This window comes from Phalaenopsis equestris, unplaced genomic scaffold (assembly GCF_001263595.1).
Source record: "Phalaenopsis equestris unplaced genomic scaffold, ASM126359v1 Scaffold000421, whole genome shotgun sequence".
NCBI classification, from domain to species: domain Eukaryota; kingdom Viridiplantae; phylum Streptophyta; class Magnoliopsida; order Asparagales; family Orchidaceae; genus Phalaenopsis; species Phalaenopsis equestris.
Window position 1 is genome coordinate 667,783 of NW_018164862.1, and position 12,399 is coordinate 680,181.

Genomic DNA, 12,399 nt, shown 5'->3' on the forward strand with positions numbered 1-12,399 from the left:
CAAGACGTTCTTTTAATCTCTCAATTGTACCTGCCTTGTATTTGACTTTGAAGATCCATTTGCAACTGATTGCTTTCTTTCCCTTTGGTATGTCTGAAACAGTCCATATACCATTCTTTTGTAGGGCTCTTACCTCCTCATTGATGTAAATATCTTCTTCCAAATCCCTGGGTGTTTGAGAGCTTCATCAATCGAGTTTGGGACTTGTGTAATGTTGAATGCAGTGACATAGACTCAGTAAGCTGAAGATAGTCTTTCATAGGACACAAAATTGGTGATCAGATGCATCGTGTGTTCGTATCTGAGTGGAGGATGGATTCATCTAACACTTTTCCTTAAAGCAATTAGAATGTCCGAGTCATCAATCATAGGTATAGTAGATTCATGCTCAAGTGTGTTCGTACCTGAGTGGATTTCTGTAGGAGTTGGATCCGGTTCTGACTCTTGGATTGGTGCTGGATGTGTTGGGTGATCTATGTGTGAGTTGGACACTTGAGGACTAGACAGAGACTGATTGTTAGGTACATTTTCACGTGACTTGGATGAACCTGCTGAATTCAAGTCGGGAGATAATGAGTTCGGTTCAAGGGACAAGGATTTGATGTGTGGTGGTATGAACTCGTTGTCCCCCCAAGGCTGATATTCCCTTAAAATCTCCCTCTGAATATGAGAATTTGGGTAGTAAGGCTGATTTTCGAAGAATGTGACATCCATAGTGTTGTAGGTTTTTCTTGCGAGAGGAGAGTAGCACTTATACCCTTTTTGAAGAGGCGAGTAGCTGAGGTAAATACATTTAGTAGATTTGGGGTCAAGTTTGCTGCGATTGTGTGAATGAATGTGAACAAAGGAGGAGCAACCAAATACTTTGGTAGGTAAATTTTGGGTAATTGCATTGGTGTGGAAAAATGATTTGAGAAGGAGATGGACTGGACTTTAAAATTTGAGGACCCGAGAAGGCATCCTGGTGATGAGGAAGGCTGCAGTGGATACAACGTCACCCAAAAAAACCTTAGGCACTTTAGAGGAAAACATGAGACAACAAGTCACCTAGAGAAGGTGGAAGTTCTTGCGTTCGGCGATCCCATTTTGTTGAGGAGTGTCGATGCAAGAACTGAGATGGAGGATGCCTTTAGAGGAGAGATAAGAGCCGAGGACGGAAGCGAAGTACTCCTTTGCATTATCCGTCTTGAGTGCCTAGATGGAGGTTTGGAATTGTGTTTGGATCATTGAGTAAAATTGTTCAAATATGTGACAAACTGCAGATTTATCTTTCATAAGAAATAGCCATGTTAGTCGAGTGTGATCATCAATAAATGAGATAAACCACCGAGTCCCGGTAAGGTTTGTAATACGGGATGGGCCCCATATATCGCTGTGAATGAGTGCAAAGGGCCGGAAAGAGGTTTAACCAATACGTGGAAATGACGTGTGAGTGTGTTTGACAAGTTGACAAAATTCACATTGAAAAGAACGAACATCTTTATTGATAAATAAATTTGGAAATAGTTTTGCAAGGTACATAAAATTTAGATGGTCAAGACGAAAAAGCCATAACATGATCTCAGAATTTTTATTGACACTAGAATTAATGACATAATGATGGGTAGACAAATGTCAGCAGTGATGTCGTAGTGGTGAAGTCCCGTTGATGACTTAGAGACACGAGCATATCTCAACATTGTCAATCGTCGTCCCTGAGTCTGCATCCTGAAATTCACACATGGTAGGGAAAAATTTAGCAATACACCTCAGATCACTAGTCAACTTTTTGATGGATATTAAATAACAATTTAAAGTAGGAACATGAAGCACAGATCGGAGTAGAATGTTTTGGGTGATGCGCACGGAGCCAACACTAGTGACTTTTGAGGCAGAGTCATCGACAACGCGGATGGTGGAGTTGTCTTCACATGACATATAGTTATGGAGAAGGGAGGTATCACCAGACATGTGATGAGAAGCGCCAGAATCGATGATCCACTGATCGAGGGATCCTTGATTGACTGTGAAGGCATGATAGAACGTACCTTGATGCGTGAGCAGGTCGGTGATGGGGTCGGGAACAACCAGATCAAGTGGTTTGCCGTTTGCCGATTAGTTTGCGCAGTAAATCTAGTTGCTCTTTGCTGAATGGACTGGGCACTGGTGCAAGAAGGACATCTGCAGGGACGACACTGTTGCCACGGGGAGCGCGATCAGACTGAGGCTTCCAATCATCGCGGCTGGCTTTCCATGAAGCACCCAACACTTGTCTTTATTATGGTCTGGTTTGCGGCAATGGTCGCACCAGGGACGACCTTTGCGTGATGGGTTGCCGCTGTGTCGAGGTGGAGGAACCCGAGCTGCAATGGCGGAGGCGTCAGCGGAGAGATTAGGCGAGGTGGAGATAGTCCCAAGCATGACTTTCTGGCGGCTATCTTCACGGTGAACCTCGGAAAAGGCCTCGCGAATGCTCGGTAGTGGTTTGAAGCTTCATACACGAGAGTGGACATGATCGAGAGAGTTGTTGAGGCCGATAAGGAATTTTAATATCCTTTTTTGCTCGATGATCTGGCAATATAAGTTGGAGTCCGGAGTGCATGACCAGGCATGAGCTTCATACATGTCAACATGCTGCCAGTAACGTGAGAGGGCATTAAAATACTGAGTCACAGATTGATCACCTAGGCGAAGATCATGGAAGATTGACTCGATCTCGAAGAGCTTGGATGTGTTATCTGAGTGAGACTATGTCTCTTGAGCAACATCCCAAATACTCTTAGCCGTGTTGTAGAGAAGAGAGTTTTCGCCAATGTCGTTGGTCATAGAATTGATTAACCACGACATGACTATGTGATTTTCTGCATTTTATGTTTGGAATTTTGGGTCATCCTTGGTCAGAGCGACGATATCATCAGTGATATAGTCATCCTTGCCTCTGTCACAGATAAACATCATTACGGATTGAGACCACTGGAGGTAGTTTTGGCCGTTGAGTTTGTGACCAGTGATGAGGGAGGAAGTGCCATCGATTCCGTTTGAAACATGGGCAGATGAGGTGGAGGATATTTTTTGGGAGGAAGAAGAAGAAGTCGTCATATCGAAGAAAATTGGTATGACTCTGATATCATTAAAAGATATGAAAGGACAAGATTTACTGATAAGGAAAACAAAAAAAAACAGAATACAATAGAAATATAAAGAAATAATAACAAAATATAAAAGACAGCTAATCTCTCTAATTTACGGAGAGAAATAAATATAAATTTCCAAGATCTCTCATATAATTTATAACCCTCTAAATATAGAGTTATAACAAATATGAAATATAATAATTTTTCAAAATTTTTTAACATAAAATAAGAAAAATGGTGAGCATTACAATTTTGACTTTCAGCGAATACTTGCAGAAGTATATTTAGCATCTGGTTGATCAACATCACAAGCTGCATTAAGCTCATAAAACTTTTTGACAGTGATTTGTAAATTGTAACCGTAAGCTTTGACAAAATTGCATAATTCCTAATTAGCAGCATTAGAAATGATTAATTGCTATTTTTTGTGTGGTTTCATTTAAGCTTGATGTTTCGTCCAATTCTAATTATTTAGTTAGCCTAAGTTCGAAAAAAACATGATAAATTAAACCAAACCTTTTATGCAACAATATTTAACCATAAATCTTAGTGGAGATTTTTATTATAACATAAGTGCTTGATTAGGTCACATGAAATTACAATACTTTGATTCTTAATTATTATTCCATGAAGTATTTTAAAGATCAACCTCTTGTTATCCTCACTGAATCACCCAATTCATGCAACTTATTTATTGTCCAATAAAATAAGGTTTAAAGTGTTTGCTATTTTTTTTACTAATTAACATTATTACAATTTTTAATTGTAAGTTATAAGTATAATGATATGATTAGGAAATTTAAGCTTCCAAAAAGTATATATATAATAATATTAAACTTAAATCCATTATGAAATAAATTTCAAGTACATGATTTTTTAATTATTATAATTAAAATATAAAAGAAATACTAATAAATCGAATAAAGATAAACAATTCCAAATTAACTTTTAAAAAAACTATAGATAATTTTGAATAACATAAAAAACATAGCTTAGATCAAAATTGATCTAAATTAAATTATTTTTAAGCATATGCTTATCATTCTAAAGATTTTGATAATTTTAACTCAATAATTATATTTTAGCACGCCTAAACTAACACACTAGAGCAAGCTAGCCGAAGACCAACCTTTACCTTTGCGTATTCATGAATTCTCAAGTTACATTATTTTATCTTCAACTAATTAGTGTAGTGGATGAAATTGTCGTCATCATATGTTCTACTATATGATTTATCCTGAAAAAAATACTAAATAAATCATCAAATATAATCATAATTTTTTTAATTATCAATTAATTAATGAGCCATTTATAAGTCTCATAGAGATATATCAGTTCAAAGGCGGACCTAGTTAGGGTCCAGGTCAAATTTAGAGTTTTTTACTTATATGAGAGCTTTTTATTATATGAGAGTATAATTTGGTCTTTTGGCTCAACTGAAATACTAGTTTTGCCCCAACTGAAATATATCTTGGTCCTTCGTTGTCTTAGCACCACCTACATTGGGTCTAGAAGATCAGTTTACTCCCCTCAAAATAGAAGCTGGTCCGCCCCTGTTAATAAATTTAACTAAGAATTAATCTATAAGTACATAATTTTCGTTAAAAATGATACCTAAATACCGAAAATAGTGTTAAAATCTTGCAATGAAGTTTCATCCTAAAATGATATATAGTAATAATGTTGTAACAAATTTGTGACAGCAACTGACCCATTTTATTTATTTTAAAAAAGAGGCATTTAAATTTACATGGATACCACCCAATTTTTATGCATGTACATATCTAACACAAACTTTGCTCTTTACAATAATACTGCCGAAATCCTTCATCTCACATAAAAGTGAATTACACCTTTTTATGCATTAGATTCAGATAAGGTGGCATATATCTAAAAACGAAAATCTTTGTTCTAGATATGTAAATACGTAGGCATTAAGTGGTATGGATGCAAATTTACCTCGAGAAAATCACGACTTCCAAGGAGATTATTATGTGCGGAGGGCGCCCGCAGAGCCGATCACAGCCGCACATCGCGGCTGTTATTTTTGCATTAATTGCACCTAAAACTTACAGCTCTGCGGGCGCCCTCCGCACCTAATAATTAGACACTTCCAAGGGCTTAGCGAAAGAGCAGGACGATCACACTCAAAATTAGAAGCAAATTTTTTTCAAATCTGAAAGAAGAAAGAATGATGCCGCCGCAAATATAAGTGTTTTCAAAGTTATTTTAAATTATTTTTATAAATAGTTTGCAAGTATAAAAATTCTACAGAAGTCTTTGGGTGGAAGAACACGCTTTTTGTCATCCAAGCAAAATATATCTTCTGGTATAGAAAACAATAGAGTTAAAAACCAGAGTCAATTAGGTTTCTGAAGGCTCCCCACCGGTGTTGACGATCTCAACGTCGACCTGGTCCTGTTTGCCAGCTCCTAATCCCAACCGTTCGCTTCCATCATCAAACCCTGAACGGTCAACACAAGTTTTAAACTTGTAGCTCTTCTCCATCTACTATTTATACTCCTTGGAGCACTCAGAATTCTCTCACAGCATCCACAACCATTCTTCTTCAACCTTAAGAGAGAGATTCCTTTTCCATACGCCTCAACTAATTAGGCTAATGGCTTCTCAGACAATTGACAGCCACAGGGAGGGCGCCGAGGTTTTCAAGGGAGATGAAATCTGCAGGAAGAAGTCGATTGAATTGCTCGAAGAGCTCTGCCTTCCAAAGGGTCTGTTTCCCTTGGAGGACATTGAGGAATTCGGCTATAACCGCACTTCTGGCTTCATATGGCTGATTCAGAAGAAGAAGAAGGATCATGTCTTCAAGCAGATTAAGAGAGCTGTGTCCTATGCTCCGGAAGTTACTGCCTTTGTTGAGAAGTACAAATTGAAGAAGTTGACTGGTGTTAAGACGAAGGAGCTCTTGTTATGGCTCTCTGTTGTGGAGGTCTATTTGGAAACCCCCACATCTGAGAAACTCACCTTCAAGACTGGAACAGGACTCTATGATAGCTTTATTGCTTCTGCTTTTGAGCTGTAGAGCTATCTGATAGACATTACTCCATTATAAATGCTATGAATTATGTTATTAGTCTTTTTTTGAGTTTTTCAGGTGTTGCACTGTATCAGGTTTATATGATGGTAGCTTTGTGCTTCTTATTGAAATATTATTTTGCTTCTTAATCTGTTATAGAATTCTTGGATGCAAAGCAGCTTTATCAAACTGAGCCCCGCAATAATTAAGATCGAGCAAAATGATCCTAGCAAAATTATTACAAAAGAAGACTGTATGTAAAATAAGAGAAACGGTGAGCATTACAATTTTCTTAAAACAACAACATTTGAAATGATTAATTGCGATTTTAGCGTGTTTTCATATCTCTAAATTTTATAAAACAACGACAACATATAATTGTTCGATAACATACCCTAGCGATTTTAGCAGTACAATTTTCTTAAAACAACAACATATAATTTACATATCTCTAAATTTCTTCAATATTATTTCCGACTTGAATCTACATGACAAAGCTTCTAAAAGTAAATATATAAGCATAAAAGAAAGATTATGTGTACTAATGTGAGTGAATATGTACAATAAGTACTTAAATCAATGTATCACCTAATAAACCCAAACTTTAATAATACATAATAACTCATTTTATAAAACAGAATGCACAAATTTAAAATGGTGCTAAATAAAAAATAAAACCACACAAGTGAGTGGTAGAAATATTGAGAACAATAATATAAATTAATTTTACCATGCTAGCTTATGTTATTAAAGCACTAAACACTAATGCATAGAACAAAAAATAAAGATGTGTTGATATAATAACTTGTAAGCTAAGAGTGTGAGTATAGACATTTTAAGCATGATAAATATAATTTATTCAATTCAAGAGCATTAGTAGATTAGTTCATGGATCAAACATATAATTGAATAAATATGATTTATTTAATTAGAGAGAGTTGTCTTAAATGATTTGGCCATCTAATTAAAAGAATATATGTTTTAGATTCGACTTATGTTAAGAAAGGCAAATGTAGATCTGAAAGAGTTAGGCAAATTGTATAAAAATGAACTTAATCTATTCGAATTAAATGAAAATATGACACTCAACTGGACGAAATGGAGAAAATAACTGACCCCACTTAATGGGATAAAAGTCTTGTTATTATTGTTTGCATTAAACAGTCCAATTTCTACTTAAAAACAAAAAGAACACTAAAGAAAGTTATAGATAAAACAAATAAAAACAACTCTTCAAAATTGAGTTAGGTTAGATACATGGTTATTGAGTTTTAATAGACACATTGTAACTAATATGCATTAAACATATACTTTATCATAAGAAATATAATTTTATTGTGATATAAAATATGAAATTACAACAAAATGATTTAATGAATCTATGAATCAAGTCCAAATTTATTAACTACAACATACATTCATTATTTATAACCATGATAATTAGTATTTAGTTTTGTTGAGAAATTAGGGCGAAGAAAAACAAGAATCGACAAAAATTCAGAAGAACAAAAAAAAATTAACGAGGTTTGCAAAGATGCTTACGTCATCGGGAGCAGAGCGGTGACCTTCTTTCAATTCCGAAAAAGAGTACAGAATATGAGATACTCCCTAGGGTTACAAACAATCATATATATAGCTCTGGAGTAAACCCTGAAGTACAATATGTAATTACAAAATTACCCTTGTACCGTACCGCGGGCCGTTGCCCCGCACCCCCAACCAATGTAACGAAACTCCTCCGATTGGATAAATTCTTTTGCTCTGCTCCGCTCCGCTTCGTTCCAACATATGTCCCTTCTATGGTATATGAATCATACCTAACAAATTTCATAATTTTTTGAAAGGATCCAATGAGCACCAAAAAAATTAAAATACTATTATAGAATAATAGATTTGTTAAAAAGCTTTAAGAATTTAAAATAGAAAATTCTAAAAAAATTGTCCAGTAAAATAAACTTTAAAGTGTTTGCTATTTTTTTATTAATTAACATTATTAAAATTTTTAATTGTAAGTTATAAATATAATAATATGAATATGAAATTTAAGCTTCCAAGGTGTATATATATAATACTATTAAACTTAATTCCATTATGAAATAAATTTTATGCACATGATTTTTTATTTTTATAATTAAAATAAACAAGAAATACTAATAATTAATATAAAGATAAACGATTCCAAATTAATTTAAAAAAAAACTATAGATGATTTTGAATAGCATAAAAACATAGCTTAGATAAGAAAATGATCAAAATAAAATTATTTTTAAGCATATGCTTATCATTCTGAAGATTTTGATAAATTTAACTCAATTAATTATATTTTAGCACGCCTAAACTCACACACTAGAGCAAGTTAACATTATTTTATCTTCAATTAATTAAGTGTAGTGGATGTAATTGTCATCATCATACATTCTACTACTTAATTTATCCTGGAAAGAATACTAAATAAATCATCAAATATAATCATATTTTTTCTTAATTATCAATTAATTACTGAGCCATTTATAAGTCACATAGAGATATATCAAATTCAGATTATACTTATATGGGAGCTTATTATTTATATGAGAGGATAATTTAGTCTTTTGCTATTAGTTTTGCACCTATGAAGTATCACTTTGTCATTCATTGTCCTAGCTCCTCCTACATTGGATCTAGGCCATCAGTAAGATGCTCGTCTTCCCCCTATTAATAAGTTTAACAAGTAATTAGTCTATAAGTACATAATTCACCTTAAAAATGATAAAGAAGATGGTGTTTAAATTTTGCAATCAAATTTTATCACAAAATGATATATTGTAATGATACTGCAATAACTTTGTGATAGCAACTGACCCGTTTTATTTTTTTAAAAAAAGAGGCATTTAAATTTACATGGATGCCACCCAACTGTTATGGATGTACATATCTAGCACAAACTTTACTCTTTACATTTATGCTACCGAAATCTTTCATCTCACATAAAAGTGAATTGCACCTTCTTATGCATTAGATTTAGATAAGGTGGCATATATATAAAAATGAAAATCTTGATGTTAGATATGCAAATACGTAGGCATTAAGTGGTATGCATGTAAATTTGCCTCGAGAAAATCACAAACTTCCGAGGGCTTAGCGAAAGTGGCAGGACGATCACATTGCAAATCTTTTTCAAATCTGAAAGAAGAAAAAATGATGCCGCCGCAAAACTAATTTTTTCTAAGTGATTTTATATTATTTTTATAAGTAGTTAGTAAGTATAAAAATTCTAAGGAAGTTTTTCGGTGGAAAAAATTTCAGCTTGTAGGTATCCAAGTAAAAGATGCCTTCTGGCTCCACGCCATTGTTGACGATCTCAACGTCGACCTGGTCCTGTTTGCCAACTCTTGATCCCAACCGTTGGCTTCCATCATCAAACCTTTAAACTCGTAGCTCTTCTCAATCTACTATTTATACTCCTTTGAGGAGTCAGAATTCACTCACAGCTTCCTCATCCATTCTTCTTAATCATTTAAACATAGAGTCTTATTCTATACGCCTGAACTAGTTAAGCTAATGGCTTCTCAGGCAATTGACAGCCACAGGGAGGGCGCCGAGGTCTTCAAGGGAGATGAAATCTGCAGGAAGAAGTCGATTGAATTGCTCGAAGAGCTCTGCCTTCCAAAGGGTCTGTTTCCCTTGGAGAACATTGAGGAATTCGGCTATAACCGTGTTTCTGGTTTCATCTGGCTCATTCAGAAGAAGAAGAAAGATCATGTTTTCAAACAGATCAAGAGAGCCGTGTCATATGCTCCGGAGGTGACTGCCTTCGTTGAGAAGCACAAGTTGAAGAAGCTGACTGGTGTTAAGACGAAGGAGCTCTTGTTATGGCTCTCTGTTGTAGAAGTCTATTTGGAGACTCCCACATCTGAGAAACTCACATTCAAAACTGGAACAGGGCTCTCTGATAGCTTTATTGCTTCTGCTTTTGAGCTGTAGAGCTATCTCACAGTCAGTACTGCATTACACATGTTATGCATTATGTTATTAGTCTTTTTTTTCGAGTTTTTCAAAAGATTCACTGTATCTGGTTTATATGATTGTAGCTTTGTGCTTCTTACTGAAATTTTAGTTTGCTTGTTAATCTGTTATACAATTCTTGAATGCAAAGCAGCTTTATCGAACTGAGCCCCAAATGATCCTAGAAAAATTATTACAAAAAGAAGACTTTATGAAAAATAAGAAAAATGATAAATATTACAATTTTTAACTATCAGCCTCTACCATTTAGGCGAATTTTTTTTTTTGAAATTTAGGGCGAAACAATCACAGGAATCGACACAAATCCAGAAGAAGAACGCAGAGATTGAACGGGGTTCGACAAAGATGCCTACATCCTCGGGAGCGAGCGGCGAATTTCACTATTCAGAGGGGAGTTCAGTTACATACCCAAGAGTTACACATATATAAAACCCATAAATAAATTACCAACACGCCCTCGCTCCCCCAACCCACAAAATATGAAGAGACACCCCGACCCACAAAATATGAAGAGACACAACTCTTCACCAAGTGACACACTTCTTCACTTCAAGAAACTTCAACTTCCGATATATGAGCCATACCTAACAAAAATAATACCTCCGAAGTCCGCACCCGTCCGTCCCAGAAGTTTTTGTTTTTTCCTATGGATGGTTGTCCGGACACAATTTTGTGTCCCGACTTCAGATGGAATATTCTTTCACAATTTAGCATATGGTTGATCTACATGACAAGTTACGATAAACTCATAAAACTTTTTGACAATGACTAGTAAGTTGTAACGGTAAAGCTATGATAAAGTTGCATAATTCCTAATTAGCAACATTAGTAATAATTAATTGCTATTTTCTTTTGAGGTTGAAAATGAAATTACTGACTAAATAAATAGTTACATGAAATTCTTCAAGCTTCCGTACGTTGGCCCCCCTCGTTAATATTCTTATATAATTGGTTTGATCCCTATTGGAGTCATTATAAGAGAATCATTATCATGATGATAATTACCTTTTAATCCAGTTTGGTTTTGTTTAGAGTGGCTTCGTTTAAGTTCGATGTTTTGTCCAATCCAGCTTATTTAGTTAGCTTAAGTTCGAAAAATCATAATTAATTAAACCAAATCATTTATGCAACCTTATTTAACTATAAATCTTTGTTGTGATTTTTATTATAACATAAGTGCTTGATTAGGTTGCGTGAAATTACAATAATTAGATTCTTAATTATTATTCCATGAGGTATTTTAAAGATCAACCTCTTATTATCCTCGCTGAATCACACAATTCATACAACATATTTATTCTCCACTTCTCCAACAATTCAAACCACTTTTGCTCGAAATATCTAAGCTCCTAAACCTCACCACTCTCACTTCTTATCTTAGAACTAGGGAGCAACATATAATCAAGTGCATATATCAGTAACATAAACTGAGCTAATAGCAACATACAACTTTATCCACACTTAAGCATGCCCTTGCTTAGAATTGTGCTACACAACATCCTTATGAATAAATTAAACTCCTCTATAGTTGCCAAGTAGCCTTACATCCATTGTGTTCTTGTATATCCCAGAAATTTAATAAAAACATCTTAGATAATGTTCAATAAGATTTAAAGTCCTTTCTGTTGTGAAATTAGCGGAATAAAAACAGGAATCGACACAAATCAGAAGAAGAACACAGAGATTTAACGAGGTTCGGCAAAGAATTGCCTACGTCCTCGGGAGCGAGCGGCGGTTTCACTATTTCAGAGGAGTTACATACCCATAGGGTTACACATCTATTTATCGATAAAACCCACAGATAATTACAATCACGCCCTCGCTCCTCCCAACCCCCTTTATTCCAAGAGACACTCCTTTTCACCAGGAGACACACCTCTTCAAAAGAAACTCCAACTCCCTAGATATGAGCCATATCTAACAATTCTCCACCTTGGCGAATATCCAACACCTTAGGAGATATGCATCACCCGGTATATGCGCCTACCAAACAAAGCTCCGCCTTAGTGAATATTCAGCCCCTTTAGAAGAAAATACTTCATGAAGTTTCTTACACCGTAGTGGGTTGGACAACCATGCCAACTAGCAACTGCTAACATTCAACAAGTTCAAGTCATTCAAGAACTTGTTGAGAATACGTGGCTTGGTCAACATACTTGTTGCATTTCCATCATATGATCCGACAGAGTGCACTCCACCTACAACTGTACTCCCCAACAGTTTATAGATATCATCGTCCTATCC

At 35.2% G+C, this 12,399-nt stretch overlaps 2 protein-coding genes across 2 annotated transcripts; both read left to right on the forward strand.

Annotated features, from left to right (window-relative positions):
- The first annotated feature begins 5,718 nt into the window (after positions 1–5,718).
- On the forward strand, positions 5,719–6,168 carry LOC110027261. Its single transcript, XM_020728612.1, has one exon. The coding sequence runs from the start codon at positions 5,734–5,736 to the stop codon at positions 6,154–6,156; it is 423 nt and encodes a 140-aa protein (XP_020584271.1). The 5' UTR covers positions 5,719–5,733; the 3' UTR covers positions 6,157–6,168.
- A 3,469-nt stretch (positions 6,169–9,637) lies between these two features.
- LOC110027262 lies at positions 9,638–10,293 on the forward strand. Its single transcript, XM_020728613.1, has one exon. It carries the CDS (start codon positions 9,691–9,693, stop codon positions 10,111–10,113), a length of 423 nt encoding a protein of 140 aa, XP_020584272.1. The 5' UTR covers positions 9,638–9,690; the 3' UTR covers positions 10,114–10,293.
- The last annotated feature ends 2,106 nt before the right edge of the window (positions 10,294–12,399 follow it).